The 21239-nt window shown below is 36.6% G+C and overlaps 1 protein-coding gene across 6 annotated transcripts in view; it reads left to right on the top strand.

The window, feature by feature from the left end:
- Positions 1 to 21239, top strand: part of GPHN (gephyrin) — a 627058-nt gene that overhangs the window by 537236 nt on the left and 68583 nt on the right. For all 6 annotated transcript variants that reach the window (XM_082648862.1, XM_082648860.1, XM_082648864.1 and 3 more), the window contains 3 exons: positions 2465 to 2584; positions 4119 to 4177; positions 5284 to 5437. In XM_082648862.1, coding sequence (XP_082504988.1) covers positions 2465 to 2584; positions 4119 to 4177; positions 5284 to 5437 — 333 coding nt within the window. The remainder of the gene's footprint in view (positions 1 to 2464; positions 2585 to 4118; positions 4178 to 5283; positions 5438 to 21239) is intronic.

Here is a 21239-nt window from a genome sequence, read left to right as displayed (position 1 = left end):
TCGAGCCCTGGTCCAGGGGGATCCCACATGCCGCAGAGCAACTAAGCCCACGCCCCACAACTACTGAGCCTGCACTCTAGAGCCTGCTAGCCACAACTACTGAGCCCACGTGCTGCAACTACTGAAGCCTACGTGCCTAGAGCCCATGCTCCACAACAAGAGAAGCCACTGCAATGAGAAGCCCACGCACCACAACAAAGACGCAATGCAGCCAAAACTAAAAATTAAAAAAAATTAATACATTGAGCCCTAAGCTTTTTTTTAAATTCTATGCATTATCTTGGTAGAAAATTACATTAGAATGTAACAATTCCAAATAAGCCTGAAATGTGTTTTGTTTTGTTTTTCTTGCGGTACGCGGGCCTCTCACTGTCGCGGCTTCTCCCATTGCGGAGCACAGGCTCCGGACGCGCAGGCTCAGGGGCCATGGCTCACGGGCCCAGACGCTCTGTTGCATGTGAGACCTTCCTGGACCCCTGCATCGGCAGGCGGACTCTCAACCACTGCACCACCAGGGAAGCCCTGAAATGTCTTTTTGTCAAATAACATAATAAGGGGATATAAAGTATGTAGTTCAATGCCAGATTTGATCCCAAGAACCTTTCTCCAGTGACTTGTGGGAGAAAATCAGTGAGAATACCGGAGTTGTAAGCCAAGAAGGATTACATGGTTCATGTAGTTGTTGTGGTAATGAGACCATGCATACTTATTCATTCATTCTGGAAATATTTATTGACTACCAACTTTGTGCCAGACACTTTCTAGGCTTTGGGATGATAGAGCAATAAATATGTCTGGAAAGAGGGTGATTAAAGATTAATGAAATGACTCTACCCAAGATATAGACAGGATTAAGGGAAACTAACAAAGGAATGTGAAGCACTCAGGTACTAGCAACAGTGAGATTTCATTACCTCCTCTAGGTTTGAAGGGGCAAAGGGAGAGAGTAGTACCTAGACCTGGGAGATTGATAGCTATGAGAGAGGTCCACCTAATAGGAGCTGTGGCATCAGTAGTAGAAATGGCATACCCATCACCAAACTGCAGCCCAGCAGGGAAAGGGCAAGGGGAATAAAAATTGTACTTCTCTCTCTCTCCTACCCTCTGATCTCTTGTTGGCCCCTCCCATTGGCTGAACCTAACCAGAAGCCAGAGTGATGGGAACCTGGTTGAAACAGTCCATAGAGGTTGGCCTTATGGGCCACAGCACAGGAAAATAACGATGTGATCTAGAGAGGCAAACAGAAAATGAAAATTTCTGTCTTTATAAGGCTTATATTCTGGAATATAATAATGCACCTAACACTGCCTAGCATAGCTTGAGTATTCAGTAAATATTAGCTATTGATGGTATTGTTTATAGCAATAACATTATGGAAATAAGCTTTTTAAGGCTTTTCTAACAAATAAATTTCCAGTTTTACTTTGATTGTACATCTAGTGGAAGGGTATTTTTCCTTAATCATTCCCTAATATTTTTTAATGTGGTAAAAAATGTATAACATAAAAAGTACCATCTTAACCATTTTTAAGTGTACAGTTCAGTAGTGTTAAGAATATTTACATGTTGTAACCTAAAATTTTAAATACCTAAGAAGCAGATGTCTTTGGAAAGATATCATTTTTATTGGGGAATTAATGTTATCTCAGAATTTTCTTTTTGGGGAAATTTAAAGCATTCCTTTTCCCAAATCTGCCCTAAATCATGGCCCATGACAAGTGACTCTTCTGAGGCCAGATCAAACCTATTAGATGGAGCTGACAGAAATATGATTTTTCCTGTGCTGGGAGGAAGTGTGCAAGGTAGGTCCTGTAGTCAGTCTCCCATACCATTCATATGAGAGCTCAAACAATAAAAATCTTGGATATAATATTTAACCCAAATCATTACAGACACTGGAATCATTTTTAAATGATTTATTTACATTTGTTAGACTTTTATTATTAGTTGCAAGGTGAACTAATATATTTTATAAAGATTTTCAAGAGTAATAATTAAAATAATTTTTCTGGCTTGCCTTTATTTAACTAAAACGTTGGTTAATAAAATACTACATTTCTCAAACATCAGAACTGCAGTAAATGATCAACATGATGGTTTTTCATAATTGTCATTCATAAAATCATATTACATGGTATTTTTTTAAAGACTGTAAAATCGCTTTACATATATTAAGAAAATTCACAATGAGTGAGAGACAGTAGTGGCAAATATAAGTGGTAGTTCTTCAAAAGGAAAGCAGGGCACCAAGAAAGACATCTAAATAAGTCATTACTTAAGTCAAATGAAAGCCTCTTTGGTGTAAGTATATTTGTTTGTGACTTTTATTCCATTTTCCCAAAATGAATAAGACTGTAAGATTTTCCTTTTATGGTTTGTTTCAAAAACTGTCACATCTCCTGCAGACTTTTCCTTTGCAGCAGTAAAGTAAATCGACTCTTTCTTGCATGTTTGTATTTCCAGCCGACTCAGACAGTAATGCCAGGACAAGTCATGCGGGTTACAACAGGTGCTCCAATCCCCTGTGGTGCTGATGCAGTAGTACAAGTGGAAGATACTGAACTGATCAGGGAATCTGATGATGTATGTCATTACCAGGTCTCATGGCTCCATTCCTATGGCGGTATTATAAGTCATGCCTATTTTCTGCAATGTTTATGAGATTAGCCCAATTTTTTTGGTTATGTTAGAACCTTACATTGTAGTGTATAGTAAATAAGGAACTGCCTTAGGCTTGAAAACCTTTTGTTATAGTAGATGTTTTTATGATCATTACTGTGATTACAGCAGAATTTGAGCCACATTTGAGCCAAGAAATTTCATATGCAAGCAAGGAAAGAAACTACCTCAAGATAAAAGAGCAGAGATATTAACTGTTGACTTATCATTCTAGCTGAGAAACTTGTTCATCAAGACTAGTTTCTGGTAAAATGTGAAGGAGATTTTAATAGAGAAGAATTAAACAAAGAACACTTGGGCAAGTTCTTGAATATTACACTAAGCCAAGCATTTAAACCAAACGATCCTTTCAGCTCTGGTTTTCTATAATTCAGGAAAATCTGTGCCGCCAAATTACAGTCTGGAAACATTAAATTTATGTCAGTTCCCCCTCTATTGCCTAAAATACAGGACTCTGTTCTAAGTAGGCCTTTATCTCACTGAAACTAGTGGCAGTTATTGAAACCAGAGGATCAGTCACTAATAAAAGAATAACTTCAACTGATGCTTTAATGACTGGCTATCTTACTTGTTTTGAGAAGTTTAAGATATCTTGTATTTTTAAAGTTAGAATTAATAACAAATATATATTCTTCTCTGCTGGGTATATAGTAAAATTTGGCCATGCTGAGACACACCCTCTTTTCTTGATTTGGGGATTTTCTCTTTAATCACCTTCCCACAAGTAAATCTTATAAAATTCAACTCTTGGCACACAGATCACATTGCCCTGCTGTTAAAACTGTCCAACAGATTTATTGGCATCAGTGAAGGCAGCAGAACATTGAAATCCAGAACACATGCCTCCACAGACTCTGCCAGATGACAAGACACAGTTCCAGTGTCACAATGTTATTCACAGTCCATAAATGTAAAAATGATGATCACCATTAATTTATAGAAATCTACTACCAGATAAACTATAAGTCCTTCACTGAAATTTCTGCAAGTATTTCAGAAATACCTGCAGATATGTATGCAAGGAACCTTGGCATAGTATTGAACCCATGATTTAGAAGAGACAGGTTATCTCCATGCACATTCACTGTATCTATTAGGGTAGCCATCTTTTTTTTTTTTTTTTCCCTAAAGAATGCTGCTTACAAAGTAAGAGTCAGTATTTGAATTGGTACATTTTTTAAAAGCATGAGAATCAGTGAAAATGTTTGTTTGTTTATTTATTCATTCATTCATTCCTTGGCATCAAACCTGATTTTTCAGGAACGTGTGGTAGAAATTCATCATGTTCAAAGGGTTTAGCAAAGGCTTTTCTGTTCCTCTATATTTTTATATATTCTGGGCCTATCTGATGATGAAAGCATCTGAGTAGCTAAATTCTATTGATCAAAATTCAGTTAGATTGTTCTGTTTGAAATTACATGATTTGCTCTTATTATAGGGCACTGAGGAGCTTGAAGTACGAATTCTGGTGCAAGCTCGGCCAGGCCAAGATATCAGGTAAGTTCATAACATATAGAATGTATAGCCAACTTTTGTTTCTGCCATGATCATGAACTCAGGAGAGCATGGCTATTATAAATTCACAGCTCAATCAGTTAACCATTAGCTTTCAGGGCTTTTAACAAGTAGCAAAATTAATTTTCTGAATTCTGTATCCCATGTCTGCCCTCCCTACTTTTTTGTAAAGTTGGTAAAAGCAAATGAAATATTCAGAAGTAACATGAGAAGGAGGCAAAATCATGAGCCTACATAATCCACAGTCAATCCTCCTCCTAGATAATCCAGAATTACCTCCTCAGTCAATCCTCCTCCTAGATAATCCAGAATTACCCATCCCTACTCCCTTGGTAATCCAGAATTTGATATTAACACAGATACTTTCAGAGTTGAGTATTTATATAATTAGCTGAAAGCCCCTCCTCTATTGACTGCCAATAATAATGGAATAATGTACTACTGTTTATATACAAAGATGAGACTACGGTCTTACCATTAGTAGTGTATATTTGTCAAATGATTTTTCTTACAATTGAATATGTTTGCCCTGATTCTATTAATGCTAATTTGCTCAACGTTTTGTAACAAAGCTATACTTCTCCAGTTCCTGTGTCAGCAGGCCAAGAGTGAATGGACCTATACAGCCACAGAACTGGACCAGCCTAAGTGGTCTAAATGGAAATTATCTCCATGACTGTAACCTCATTAGCATTATTCTCCTCACCACAAAGCTAACAAGCTATGGACATGGCATTAGATATTTTCATATAAATGCTTGCCTTACATCAAAGAAAGATTGCAATTGGTGTTTTGGACTGTAACGTGATACAAAACAATTTATAAAATAACTTTCAAACATGAAGTAACATATTCCTGTTTAACAGCAATAGATACAAATCTATTTCTGTCTTCTGTTATGTGATTTAATTTTTTTAATTAAAAAAGCATAGAGTTTTTAGAATCTCTTCATTTTAGTATTCTGGTCCTGCCTCATCTCTTCACCTTTTCCCCCTTGAGTGTCCTCCTTCTTTAACACTAAAGTTTCCCCTGAGTTGAGAAAATACTGTTCTTAGTCATACTGTTTATGGTTCTGCTTTGACTTTCAGACCCATTGGCCATGACATTAAAAGAGGGGAATGTGTTTTGGCCAAAGGAACCCACATGGGCCCCTCAGAGATTGGTCTTCTGGCAACTGTAGGTGTCACAGAGGTTGAAGTTAATAAGTTTCCAGTGGTTGCAGTCATGTCAACAGGGAATGAGGTAAGGAAAAAAAGCGGAGGTGGGGCGGGGGTGACAGCAGGGGCAAGATGGTGGGTAGTGGGGCTTTCAGATGAAAGTATTTCTGACATTCTGTATTCTGTGTTATAAATAGAACATTAAGGATTATAGATCTTACCACATTTCTATAACAAGGAAATAATAAATTGGCCTCAGGATAGTTCAAGTACAGAAAATGAAAACGAAGAACTAGAAATTACATATTAAGAAATGTTCCCTTCCATTTACTAAAATGAAATATTACAACCAATGACCTTCCACACACTCAGTACATATAAACAAAGAATGTTGACTGCTAGCTGTAGGTATTCAACTGTGCAAACCCAGTACTTAGTCTGTTGGGACAATCAATTGTGCATACCCTGCTGCTGAGATGATGGGCCACCTCTGTGTGGGAAATAATTCAACGAACTAGGACACCATGGCTAGCCCCTTTTCTTGCTAAACATTCCATGTGATCTTTAATCACCAGGAAGGATTTGAAAATCAGAGGTTTTTTTTTTTCTCTAAAGATAGCATCTCTAGTAGCATGCTATTCAGAATGTGTCAAAATGTCATTTCAGCCCTGATTTAGGAAGGGGAATTTAGTCAGTCTTTTTATGAGAACTCTTGAAAAACTTCCTGTTCCCTGTTTGCTTAAGTTATACAAAACTTCAGTTGGAAGCTGTAAGGTCAAACTGGGAATATTGAAAAGTGAATCCGCTGGAAATTCAAAGCCTAAAAGCAGAATCAAACTATTGAGATTTTTTTAAGTAATTCCTTTAGATCTTATACTATTTTTAAACAGATTAACAGGATTTTGTTTTTTTTTTCTCTTTTAACCTCTAAAAAGAGGTTGCTACCATTATTTTTAATTTCCTAGGGTCTTGGAGATGGATGTTTTCAAGGGTCTATTACCATTATAGTTCTTTTGGAAAGGGCAAAAGAAAAGAATGTTTTGTTTTGCTAATGGAGAGGTAAATCAGAATTCTAGATTTGCTTACTTCCCAGTATAGGTGTACTAGTCATTCCCAAAAACTATTGACTGACCCAAAATAAACATTCTTTTTAATTGATCTACAAAGTGATGATTCTAATATCCCTAGGACGAACTGACACTATGTTTAGCATCAGAAAGAAATTTCTGTTAAACTGGTTGACTTAATGATCTATTCTTATTTGAGATTTATTTATATGCTTTGTGCATCTAAGTGACTTCATGGGGTTTAGGAAAGCTAAGTACAATGAGCAAACTAATAGACAACTAGTTATTAGGCAACTTTGTTTAAGCTACATGTATTATGTTCTTCCTAATGACTTTGTAGGCCTGGATTAATATTATCAGTTATCCCCCAGAGTACATTGGTAGTATTTTTTAAGCTATCTTTTTTTTTTTTTTTGCGGTATGCGGGCCTCTCACTGTTGTGGCCTCTCCCGTTGCAGAGCACAGGCTCTGGACGCGCAGGCTGAGTGGCCATGGCTCACGGGCCCAGCCGCTCCGCGGCATGTGGGATCTTCCCGGACTGGGGCACGAACCTGTGTCCCCTGCATCGGCAGGTGGACTCTCAACCACTGCACCACCAGGGAAGCCCCTAAGCTATCTTTTATAACCTTTATTAAAACTCTTTACTAGTAGTAGGGAAAAGTGACAGGGTGAGAATAGAGATGGTACATACATGGTAGAATCTAAAGAAGATTTTGTAGTCCTAGTTCCCTGCCCCCATAGATTTGATTGTCCTTAGAGAAGCTTTGACAGATTCCCCTACGTTTTCTGGCCTGCTGTACTTAACATGGTTTTCCAAGGGAATAATGCTTCTAAGTTCCATAATCTCTGGCTCCATGTAGTTTGACATTCCTCCCTACTCCCATCCAAAGTTAGCTATTATTATGACTCTCTATCACCATATAGTTTAGTTCAACAAATGTTTGTTGAATACCTCTATGCCAGGCACTATACTGGAAAATAGAGATAAAAGTAATAAATAATGCATAGTATCTCTCCTGAGGCTTGAGATCCTCAGATAGCCAGAAAATAATAAGGAAAAAAAAGTATTCATTTATTTCAGAAAGGCCAAAAGAAATTACATTTTTCTATGAATGTGACAAGTCTATAATTTATTCAGTCACAGCACAAGCTCCCCTTAAGTATTAGTTCTGATTTCCCCTGATATGTATGGCTTCACATACGCCACCTCTTGAATCCAGTGTGGTATATTGCTAAGCAGAACAGTAGCCTTAGCCAACCCAAAGAATGCCATACAAGATGTCTATGTATACTATATTTAAAGCCTGCTCTGTATTTTGTGACTACATGATCTTATTCAGGATGAAGGAATTCTTTTAGAATTGGGAAGGTAGAGTTGTAAACAATAACTAACACAGACCAGCTGTTGTAGACATTTGTTGATTTTGACAAACTATGCAGGTTAAAATTTAGGTAATAGAATACCATTCAATAATTACTTAATTGTGGTCGTACATTTCCAACCTCATGTATTTGTTCAATATATATTTATTAAGCATCTGTTACACGCTGGAATGCTCACCAGAGGTTCTCTTAACTAAACATCAGACTTAACAATATATGAATATACTGTACCTTGAACCAGCTTACTTAGAAAGATACTGAACAGGAAACTCAGCATCCAGCAGGGGAGCATCATGCTTTCTTCAGTGGGACCAGTCATCTTAGCAGTTCATACAGCCATCAACAGCTTTTCTCTTTGTTCTTCAAGTGACATTTAAGTGCAAGGGAACAAGAATTCTACTAGGGGAATATGGGAGCCAGCAACTTAGAAGCACCATCTCCTACATAGGAATCAATATTTCTTATAACAATCTTAGGTAACTTCCAGAGTCCCTACAAGGGATATGCCCAGCTTCAAGTGTCACCACATTCGTGGAAGCCGAAAGCTTGGCTTTCCACTAGGGATTTATAGGTCATCTGTAATTTCTTCCATTCCATATGCAAGTTACTAATCAGAGACCATTTTACCAGAAGAAGTGTTGCCTACTAACAAGCTGACATTTTTCTTTATCAGATTTCCAGAGGAACTGAGCTAGAAAGTTAACCCAAGTTCAAATTTGTCCTTAGACATGGCAAAAGGGTTTTATTAAGGCTTTACCCTCACATAAAAGAAAGCACTGTCTGCAGAAAATTCGAAAACAGTAATAAAACTAACTACAAGTCATTCTGTTCTTTATTATCACCATACACTGGCAATCCTAAACAATGTCAGTGATAAAATACTCCTTTCCACTGAGGCAGTCTTCTCTCACAACCCCTCCCCTTTTAGTATGCTACCATACCGATGTCAGGCAGTGTTCTGACTCCTGGAGATACAGCAGCAAGCGGGACAGACAAAGCCCCTGCTCTTACAGAATTTATATTCTGATGGGGGTGGGGGGGCAGGTAGTCAATAAACAAACATATAGTGGTAAATGATATGAATTTTTAAAAAGCCGAGTGAGATAATACAGCATGCTAGCAGAAGAGGTATATGCCAGGTATTATCTATTGAAACTTATTCCACATCAGCTCTTTTGTTCTCTCCCCTATACAATAAAGCTGGAAGCCTGAAAGCAGTTTCCCAGACTCTCTTTCCAGCTGTGGTCCAGTTAGGTTTTGCCATTGAGATGCATTAACATGGTATTAGAAGGTGGAAAGAAGGTAGCAGGAGTATATCTCCTCAACTCAGTAACATCACTTTCCTCCAACAGCCCTGGGGACGATGGTGACTGCAGTTGCTGATCTTTAGTAATACACGTTTCTTCTTTTGTTTCTCCAACTCTACCAACACATTTGTAACCAATCCCATGCATTAAATCCTCTCTTCTCCTACCCCCTCCATTTGAAATACCTAGAGGAGTTTTGGTTTTCTTGTCCCGGATCTGACTGGTAGACAGGTAGAGTCCTCTGTTTTACAAAGGCTAATCAGGCCACACTGATGAGGGGAAATTAGAGTGGAAATCTGAAGCCATTGAGGGTATATGCCTCGTGAGCAGAACTGTGTCTCAAGCAGAGGGGACAACAAACACTAAAGCCCTGGAGTACATGCTTATCAAGTTTGAGGAACAGCAAGGAGGCCAATGTGGCTGAAGTATAGAGGGAAAGGAGAAAAGTAAAAGGAGTTGAGGTTGGAGAGGTAACAGAAACATGATCATTTTATTCTAAATGGACAGTTTTGAGGAAGCGAAACATAGCATGGAACATAAAATGTCTTAAATTTTTAAATGATCACTCTGGCTTCTATATGTATGGCTTGGCATATGGGAGAGAAAAAGTGAAAAGCCAGGAGGCCAGTTAAAAGGATATGCAGTGGTTACTGTCTGTACCTCTTTGAAGCTTGTATTGTTTGTTCACTACTGTATTACCAATGCTGATAAAATTGCCTGACACACACACACACACACACACACACACACACACACAAAATTAAATTAAAATTAAAAATTAAAATAAATTTAAAAAAGGAAAGGATATGCAATACTCCAGCAAGAGATTTGGACCAGAATGGTAGTGGAGATGGTGAGAAGTAATCAGATCCAGGATACATTTTGAAGGTAAAATCAACAAACAGGATTTGCCAGTGAATTCAAGGTAAAAGATAAGAGAAAGTGAAAAATCAAGATGAGCTCCATTCCATAAAATATTTTGTTTCCCTTGAAACTGTAGATGGTGAATTTTAGGTCTTTAAACTGGACATCAGTCAGCCAGCTGCCATTAGCTTCAGGAAGTCAAGATTGTATGCTTGTTATCTAGTTACCCAAAGTACTAGCAATAAATATTCCTTCCATAGATGGTGAGTTTTCTTCTAGTTTCAGTCACCTTCTGCCATATTCCATAACTCATTCATTCATTTCTATTCATTCTCATTCTTCCTACCCCCTCCTTCCCTGTCTCTTCCTCTCTCCCTTCCTCTCTCTCTCTCTCTCTCTCTCTCTCTCTCTCTGTCTGTCTCTCACGCACACACACATACACATACACAGAACTAAGTGTATTTATTTCCACTATGCCTCTCCTTACTTTATTCTGTCTTTTGTAAATCTCTTGGCCACTCTCAATAACAGATGTCTGTACAAACAAGTTTAAACTTTAGATATATAAAGTCTGTCTAAAATTTCCATATACTGTTCTTTGGGAGCTGCCACAAGCAGCTGTTATTATAAAAGTAGAATCTTTAAAATCTTTGTCCCCACTAATAAGAGAAGGAATAAGAAGTTGAGTGTCTACTATGACCAGTACCGCTATGTGCTTTATGATTAAAGCAACACTATGAGGTTAATATAATTATCCTTCTTTTTACATAAGAGAAAATTGAAGCTCAAAAACAAAGCAACTTACCCAACATTATATATGTTGTGTAAGTGATGAAGCCTGGTTTCACACCTAAATCTTTTGGCTGTAATGACTTTTTTCCACTATTCCACAATGCTTCCCACTTCCTTAAATTTCATTTCCCCAGCTTTTTAATGGCAATCTCTGAAACCTATCGGGTTAGATAGTCCATTACTTTCTTCTAGCCACACTATACTTCTTGTCCAGATTAAGGACTATGACTCACCACTTTAAAGTTGCCTTCATAACACTTCAGATAGCTTCACTCCTTTAACCTATTCCTTTGCTTACTGTGGTAATACCCAAAGTGAATGACTCCATTCTCCACTTTCTCCATTTTTGCTCCCAAGCAGAAAAACATTACTGAAAAAATTCATAGAACTATGATTACCTGAACAACTACAAATTACTGCCATTTAATGGCAACCTGGCACTTAAAGTTGTTCAGTAATTCTGATGTAACTGTCTTGTTGATTTTCTAGTACATTCTTCCAATTCCAGTATGATAGTCCATTCATACACTCTATACCCTCTTTAAACCTCAGTAGCAGCCCTACTTTGTACTCTTGACAGATGACCTAACCACCTTTATGGGAAAAAAGTAAAGGTAAAAAATAAATATATTTGTCAAACTGAACTAGATGAGATCTCCCTCTTCTTCCCATCTCATTACCTCGAAAATGTCCCCATTCCTTTAGCTATCCTCCTTTCTTCCAATCTAAAAGGAAAAGGTACTTCTTTCTAAGAACAATTCCTCTACTTCTACCTTTAGACCCACTTTTTCTCACCTTCCTCAGAACTTTGATTTCTAAATTACTTCCTGTGTCTTCTATGTTCTCTGATTATTTTCTCTCTAGTGGCTCGTCCTCCTTTCACATCCAAAAAGACAAAGATTACCGCTATCAGAAGAGAACCTATATTTAAACACCTTCTTGCCTCCTTGAGCTACTGCATATTCACCTCCTATCCACTACCAGCTTTGTTGAAAGAGAGGTCTGCACATGCTGGCTTTCCTTCCTCACTCTGCACTTTCTCCTCAAACTCCCGAATCTCATTATTGCCCCCCATTAGTACAGAAACTGCTTTCCTGAGTATACTATTCACCTCCTAACCTCTAAAACCTGCTCTGATATTTATCTTCCTTAACCTGTCTATATCATTTGACATCAGTGGCATTCCTCACCCACCACCTTGAAACTGTCTCTTTCCTGGTGTTCCATGATTGTTCTCTCTTGATGCCCTGCCAATTACTACTTTTTTTCCTCATCGTTCCTTTTCTTGATCCCATTCCCTAATTGGAATATTCCCCTAGGATGCTGTTCTCTGCTGTGTCTTCCACTCTCTCTAAATTCTTCCTTAGAGTTTTCCTCTCATGTCAAATATATGCAGGTAACTTCCCATATCTGTAGCCCTAAACTTAACCTCTTTTGTAAATTCAAGCCTTCATTTACAACTTCCTCTGGATATTTCCACCTGATGTTCCACCATTACCTAATCTCACTCACCATCTTTCCCTTCCTACCAGGAAGAGTGGAATACTTCCTTCCTGACTTGCCTCTTTTTTAAAGGCATCACTATTCCCTGAAACTGTTATTGCCAAGGTCATCAGTGACATTTAATTTTTTTCATTTTTAATTACAGTAGAATACACATAACAAAAAATTTATCATCTTAACTGTTTCTAAGTGTATACTTCAGTAGTTTTAAGTACATTCACATTGTTGTGCAACCAATCTCCAGAACAGTTTTTATCTTGCAAAACTGAAATTCTATACTCATTAAACACAGCTCCCCATTTCCTCCCTCCCACAGCCTGTGGCAACCACCATTCTACTTTCTATCTATATGAATTTGGTTACTCTCAGTACCTCATCTGAGTGTCATCATATAGAATTTTTCTTTTTGTGTCTGCCTTGTTTCACTTAGCAAAATATCCTCAAGTTTCAACCATGTTGTAGCATGCGTCAGAATTTTCTTCCTTTATAAGGTTTCTTAAAGGAGGTGAGTCTTGATCCTTCAGTATAGTTTTTAACAATATAAAAAATGACCATGGATTGGCAGACAGGGAGACAGTTCTGAGTATAGTTGAGGAGGAGAAAGTCATAAGATTGGTGTTTGAGAAAGATCATTTTCAGTAGATGTGGGCTCCTGAGCAACAGAAATGTCAAAACCCCCGTACAAAGACCACCAGAGCCCTGGGTATGACTCATTAGAATTTGTAATCTAGGCAGGTTGCTGGAACTGGACAGTCAGTAGCCTTATCTTTGGAACATATGAATCTATGTGGACTTACTATTAAATCATTTTGTTCATGATCTTAGAACATGTGGTTCTGAATGAGCTGGTGTTAAAAAACAATTTCAGCCAAGACAGTTTGTGCTCTGTATTATGGTTTGGCACAATTTATCTGTATTAAAAGTCATAGTACACTTTTGCAAATTCTGATTTCAATTTCATTTCTCAGTGCCCCCACTTCTGGTCACTTTCAGCCTAAATTAGCTCATTATCTTTGAGATGTGATCAATCCAGATTGGTACCACTTTTTGATGGGCTATGATTGTGTATTAGGTTTTCTGAGGTAGTTTTTTTGATCTCTACATGCACCATGCCTTTGTGTACTCTTTATTTCATGATAATTTGTTGAACTATATAGCTTACAGCAAATATGCAGCAACATTTAAGGCTCTAGAGTTTATATATTCGGCCACTGCCATACAGACAAACATTAGGACAAATATATTACCAAAGTTTGCAAGGTACTTCAAAGCCATGATTCTAGACTTCCAAACCTGTACGTGAAAATTTGTCAAATATTTTAGCATGGTTCTCTTTATAAGAAGAAAGGAGCAAATCTTTGTATTATGTAGTAGCCATCCAGTAAACTCAAAAATTGCTTAAAAGGTATAAAAGACAACAGATTTATTCCAAATTTGGGAAAGGCAAAACCAAGAAGAGTTGTCAGAAGAAACAAGATATTAATATGTCATAAATAAAGACAATAAATATTTACAGACAATATTTTTAATCAACAATAAATAACCATTATTTTTAGAAGCTTTTGATTAAAATGATTTAAGAATGTGCCATAAACCAGAGAGTTAACAGAATATTTTGGTTATAAAAAGGGACCTTTGTTATCTGGACACAAATTAACTTAGCCATTTTTAACAAAAAGAAAACCCAAATTCTAGTAACAATTTACAATAAAAGATCCATAGGCCATTTTTCCTTATGAATAAACCCACGTCATGTAGCCAACTTTGTCAATGTTTTTAATATATATTATTCTTCCTGTATATTCATTATTTGTAGTTATTACTGCCAAGCAATAAGTCATTTCCCTTCAGACCTTCTATACTTTACTGAATAATACTCCTAAATTTGTTTTTTACTGTCTTCCTTTATATTTTGGCACAATCAGTAATTTTTACTTTAAGAAAAATATTGTTCTGTTTTTTCCTAATAAATAAAACATAATCATTACCCTGCACAAGCATTCCTCTATCTTGATATATCCTTTCTACTCTGTTAATGGTGGTTACTTTAACCTGTTAATGATGTACTTAATATAAACACTGGTATATATTTTTTAACATCCTTATTGGAGTATAATTGCTTTACATTGGTGTGTTAGTTTCTACTTTATAACAAAGTGAATCATCTATACATATACATATATCCCCATATCTCCTCCCTCTTACGACTCCCTCCCACCCTCCCTATCCCACCCCTTTAGGTGGACACAAAGCACTGAGCTGATCTCCCTGTGCTATGCGGCTGCTTCCCACTAGCTAGCTATTTTACATTTGATAGTGTATATATGTCCATGCTACTCCCTCACTTCTTCCTAGCTTACCCCTCCCCCTCCCCATGTCCTCAAGTCCATTCTCTACGTCAGGCACTGGTATATTAAACATTTCAGTGTCCACATATCCAAGATTATTTACCAGTCAATCAAATTAATATTAGTTTAAGATCTTAGAGTTAACTAAGGATCTGGCAATTTAATTTCTTATAAAGTCATGATTTAATAGAAGCGTTATAAGGATTCATCTTGTAAGGGAGGAAAAATATTTTTTCCTCTACCTTTCTAATTTCTCAAGCTCTGAATTTTATTAACTCTGTAACAAAAGACAGATTAATAAGAGAAAAGCACAGCATTAATTTATGTAAGTTTTATGTAACACGAGAGCCTTCATTTAAAAAAAAATGAAGACCTGAAGAATCAGTTAAACCTGAGCTTTTTTTTAATTAGTTTTGATGAAAAATGGAAAGTTGTGGAGAAATATGAAAGGACAGAAGTCATGAGGAAAGTGTAGTAAACTGGGGGAAACTTAGCAAGGCCTGTTCCTTCAGATTCCTCTCTCTGTCCCTTCATCTTCAGAGATAAGGATGCTCCTTTCCTCTGGGCATAGGGAGGGCACCTCTAACATAAGGGTTTTTTGACGTTTTTCAGGGGAAAGTCAGAAAGTCCTTCCTGCATGTACTATTTCTCAAATTCCTTCAGCTAAAATATTCACTATGCCAAATGCCATATTTTGGGGTAGCATGTCTTGAACCTCACCAGTCTCTTTTCACAGAGACATTCCATATCATCATCCCCATATTTAGATGAACGCAATTTAGAAGGTTCAAATTAGGATTTTTTTAATAAGAAAATAGGGAATTCCCTGGCAATCCAGTGGTTAGGATTCCGCACTTCCACTTCCAGGGGCCCAGGTTTGAACCCTGGTCAGGGAACTAGGATCCCACAAGTCGTGTAGCATGGCCAAAAAAAAAAACCTATTAAGATTTTTTATATATGTGTATGTATAGCTGATTTACTTTGCTGTACAGCAGAAACTAACACAAGGTTGTAAATCAACTAACTCCAATAAAAATTAATTAAAAAACAATTTTTTTAAATAAGAGTCTTTAAGAATAGAAAAAAAAAAAAAGCAGAGAGACCCAAGGCTTACATAACTAGAATGTTATACTAGTATAACTTTCTTACATGGTAGTAAAGTTAGGAAAAAGACATAGGACAGTTTTTAAACTAAAATTATTAAATCAGTCTAACATGTCCAGAATCATGATAATAGAAATAGAATATGAATTTTTTCTAATACCATTTGTAAACCTCTGTATTTATAAACCAAATTCTTAAGGACTCCTTAGATTATGTTTAAAAGCTCTGTATGTTCCTTTTTCTTTCTTACATCCAAGCAACCAAGGCAATTAATTTAACTCTTAATTAAAACTTTTTTTTCAGAGTTTAATTAAAAGCCATTTAGAATAAGACCATTCTCCATTAGAGTTTATAATCTGACTTTTCTCACCTTTTTTTGTGTTAGGTCTGTTTGTCTGGACTATCTAGGTATTTCTAAGGTGTGGCCATAATTAATTAATGTCCATAATTAATTAATGGAATTAATTATTTAATTACATTTTCCAAAAGAAGGAGAAAGTAAGGATGTATAAGGAAGCTGTTTGCAATGGATATGGTAATAGTTACTGACCTATAAAATTCTAATACCTTCTCTTTGCAAAGAGGAGAAGTCTTAGATGCAGACAAACCCATTTCAATACATTAAAAAGAGAGAAAGTAAGTTATTACAACCAGTCTTAGGCCCTTTGACAATTCCATCAAGACCATCAAGATAGAATTAAATAGGATTATTCCATCAAGGTAGGAGTAAATCTCTGAAGAACAGAAACAAAGAGAGAGAGGTCTCTTAAAATAAACTAACTGATTTCTCTTTTAGACAAATAAGACATAGAATTTCCTCAATACAGGGTTTAACAAACTTGTAAATATTTTGTATTTTTATTAAAATTTCATTTTGAAGCAGTGCATAACAATAAAAGTGATAATCATTGAATATTCTGAATTGTATTCGCCCTTTATTCTAAAAGTGCTTTCAAGTGAATAATTGTCATGTCAAAAGTACTCCAAAATGACCACTGCAATTCCAAATTTTCCTTGATGAAACTATGCTTTCTAGAAAAATAAATGCAAGAAAGACAAAACAGAAGCCAACTTATGCCAGGAGAAGTACAAGTTTATTATTAGATGAATCCATGAATTCATTAGCTAAAAGCCAGTCAACAGGGAAAATATCACTTATATATATCTAAAGTCCTTAAAACTAAGGCTGAGAATGGAGCTGGAGGAATCAGACTCCCTGACTTCAGACTATACTACAAAGCTACAGTAATCAAGACAATATGGTACTGGTGCAAAAACAGAAATACAGATCAATGGAACAGGATAGAAAGCCCAGAGATAAACCCATGCACCTATGGTCAATCTATGACAAAGGAGGCAAGGATATACAATGGAGAAAAGACAGTCTCTTCAATAAGTGGTGCTGGGAAAACTGGACAGCTACAGGTAAAAGAATGAAATTAGAACACTCCCTAACACCATACACAAAAAGAAACTTAAAATGGGTTAGAGACGTAAATGTAAGACCGGACACTATAAAACTCTTAGAGGAAAACATAGGCAGAACACTCTTTGACATAAATCACAGCAAGATCTTTTTTGATCCACCTCCTAGAGTAATGGAAATAAAAACAAAAATAAACAAATGGGACCTAATGAAACTTAAAAACTTTTGCACAACAAAGGAAACCATAAACAAGACGAAAAGACAACCCTCAGAATGGGAGAAAATATTTGCAAATGAATCAACAGACAAATGATTAATCTCTAAAATATATAAAGAACTCATGCACCTCAATATTAAAAAACAAACAGTCCAATCCAAAAATGGGCAGAAGAGCTAAATAGACATTTCTCCAAAGAAGACATACAGATGGCCAAGAAGCACATGAAAAGCTGCTCAGCATCATTAATTATTAGAGAAATGCAAATCAAAACTACAATGAGGTATCACTTCACACCAGTTAGACTGGGCATCATCAGAAAATCTACTAACAACAAATGCTGGAGAGGGTGTGGAGAAAAGGGAACCCTCTTGCACTGTTGGTGGGAATGTAAATTGATACAGCCACTATGGAGAACAGTATGGAGGTTCCTTAAAAAACTAAAAATAGAATTACCATATGACCCAGCAATCCCACTACTGGGCATGTACCCAGAGAAAACCATAATTCAAAAAGACACATGCACCCCAATGTTCATTGCAGCACTATTTACAATAGCCAGGTCATGGAAGCAACCTAAATGCCCATCGACAGACGAATGGATAAAGAAGATTGGTCCATATATACAGTGGAATGTTACTCAGCCATAAAAAAGAACAAAATTGGGTCATTTGTTGAGACGTGGATGGATCTAGAGACTGTCATACAGAGTGAAGTAAGTCAGAAAGAGAAAAACAAATATCGTATATTAACGCATGTGTGTGGAACCTGGAAGAACGGTACGGATGAACCAGTTTGCAGGGCAGAAGTTGAGACATAGATGTAGAGAACAAACGTATGGACACCAAGGGGGGAAAGCAGTGGGGGGTGGGGGTGGGATGAACTGGGTGATTGGGATTGACATGTATACACTGATGTGTATAAAATTGATGACTAATAAGAACCTGCTGTATAAAAAAATAAATTTAAAAATTTTTTAAAAACAAAAAAATAACTAAAGTTGAACCCTTGAGAGCTAACCCTAAAAGTCAGCAGGCCAGAATGGGGAGGTAGATCTCTCTGAAAGCCAGTTTCTCATACATAAACAAAGAAAAGTTCTTACAGACACACAACAATGTAGCCAATTGACAAACAAAATGGTTAGTAGCAAATCAACACTTTAGCAAACCAACACTAAGGAAAACAAAAATCCTTACAAATTCAGTCAGATAACCAAAAAGTCCTGGGAATCTTACTCTTAGAGCAGAAAAATTTTCCATCTACCCTTCTAGGTTCTTTGGCTAATCTAATAATTAAATTGACATAAGGCAGATTAACAGGAGAAAAGTTTAATTTTGTGCATACAGGAATCCCATAAAAATATGAGACCCAAAGGCAGTCAGGCAATTGAGGCTTGTATGTCAGTCTGAGCTAGGGAATGGGATAGGGCCTGGGGCTTCAAAGGGGAGAAGGGCAGTTCAGGAAGATGAGAAGAGCAGATGTTTAGTAATCAGATGTTTGCCCTACCATGCAGGTAAGTCAGATAAAAAGTTATCTCTGGTAATGGCTCTCTTTCTGGGCCAGGCCCCCTATCTAAATTCTTTTAGTCAGTTAAGGGAGTAGTAAATGTTTTTATTGAGTCTGCTGGGTCTTGATTGCCTTCAGCTGAAAGTAATGCATGTGCCAAATGGGCACATTTGGAGGTGGCATATTCTGCTCCCCTTCAAAAACAAAATAAATTTCAGCTAACTTTGGGAGCTCAACAAAAAAGCATCAGAGTTTAATGTAAGTGCTGGACTTACCATCATAAAGACTCCCCTGAGCAAAGAGGCTCAGAAGACCTCAGTGAAGTGCAATGTAACCAATATGAGAATAGTGGTGGCATGAGGTCTTGCCTAAGTGTTGGTAGGGACCTTCATGACCATCATTGTCCTAATACAAAGGCCACCAAGGAAACCTGTTGATCATACAAAGCTGGATATATTAAAGTTTCTGAGCAAGGAAGAGCATCACCTTGAAAGTCTCAGTAGTGTCTCAAGAGGAGGAAGTTACAGAAGGATACTTACAGGATTTTGAGGACTGGGATTGGTCATGAGGTGGTTTTAAGGTAGTTAGTAAGTACAGTCTAGGCAGACTGATCACATTTTGTGAAATAGGTGAGTTGCTGAAACAATTTCATTTGATCTTTGGAGCACGAGTCCATATGGAGTTACCATGGTCTCTAATTGTCCATAATCTTATAGGACCATACAGGTCTGAACAAGCTTATGTTATAACAATTTGACTTAAGATAGTTTGTTACATATCATAGTTTGGTACAGTTTACCTGTTATGCAAGTAATCGTACAGTTTTGCAAGTAGATGTGTCTATTTTATTTCTCAGAAGGAAAGAGTCTGTCGGCAAGATAGCCAATTATAAGACTTTTGCAGAAATTCAGATATATTGAATGCCTGAAATTGGGGGATGGGGAGGGTTGATAAGAGAGTGAATAAAAATGTAGTGTCAAGGAGGAGATGGATTCCTGTGTATAAAGCAGCAAAATATTAAAAAAAAAAAAAAGATGGAGTAAGGATTAAGGATTGAAACCTTTGGGAAGATAGTGGACTACAAAAGGAAAAAAATAAAAGGCTAAATGTTTGAAAGCTGGAAATACAGTGGCACCATTGACAATAACAGAAACAGGAAATTGAAATTTAGTATGGGGTAGATAAGAAAGTAACAAGGTATCAAGATAATGGGTTATGTTTTTGTTTTCTTGTTTGTTTGTTTTGGGTTATGTTTTATTTTACTTTATATTGTATTTTTTCTTTTATATTTTAACTACAGTAAGTTTCAGGCATCATTCCAGAGATGACTAGAAGTATAAGAAGCTGGAAAATAAGATTACATTTTTAAAGAGGAATATTGTGAATTTATTCTAGTGTATGCAACCTTATAATCTTCCATTCGATTCTGTATGTTTTCTTTGAAAATACTTAAAATGCACTGGAAATCCCATACCCTCACTTAACTAGCTATTATTTCATTATGTCAATTTTACAGACAAACAACTGGTTCTCCAGTGATCGCTAATTGTTCTATTATTTCTGGAACTGTGTGCAGCAAAATAACAGAGAGGAACATGAATGGCAAAGAAACCACCCTAATAACGGGGAAATCTTATTACTCAGTTGGTGGTCAGTACCCTTTGTGAAAAAAATATTATATAACCATTCAGTTTTCTTTCTGCAGCAACTTGTCTGATTAATGGAGTTTAAAAGCTGCAAGCCTTGGCCTTATAAAATTATAAGTTCAATAACTGTGTATTAATTAAGATCAGAAAATTAATCTGTATTAGTACTGCAATAGCAATTTTCCAAGCTCTCCCAGTGACAAAGGATGAAAGTGGGTTGCAGTGTCACATGGGATCTGATTAAGTTAGATTAGTGCAGTATTTGAAGGGAAGTCTCCCAGGTGACAGTGAATAAGATGATCAAAGTTTTTCTGCAGATATTTTAAGGGGACAGTTGTTTGCAAAGCTACTACTTTTCCAACATAAAGCCAAAGGTCCAGCCACATGGTATCACTAATGAGTCAGAAGGAAGACTAAAGGGGCTTTAGGTCATTGTTTGGCAGAACTGAGATACAAAACCCTGGGTATTGGCCATATTAACAGCCTAAGCATCTGAAATGTGCAGGCTTGCCTTCAACCTCCTAAGATAATATTCCAGATTTTCTCACTTCAAAGATGTACTTTTTTTTCATTTTGTAATTTTCTGAAATCAAAGTATATCTTAAAATTGTGTAAATTAAACTTGCATGTTGTATGTGTCTGTGTGTGTTAGGGACCTCCTACTCTTAAGTATTTTATAATCTAATAAATGTAAATCTGTGTTCACGTTATAAACTGATTCCAT

Source organism: Grampus griseus, assembly GCF_964374135.1.
Source record: "Grampus griseus genome assembly, chromosome: 2".
NCBI lineage: Eukaryota > Metazoa > Chordata > Mammalia > Artiodactyla > Delphinidae > Grampus > Grampus griseus.
Note: the sequence above shows the minus strand (reverse complement) of the source record. Positions and strands in the feature narration are given on the sequence as shown.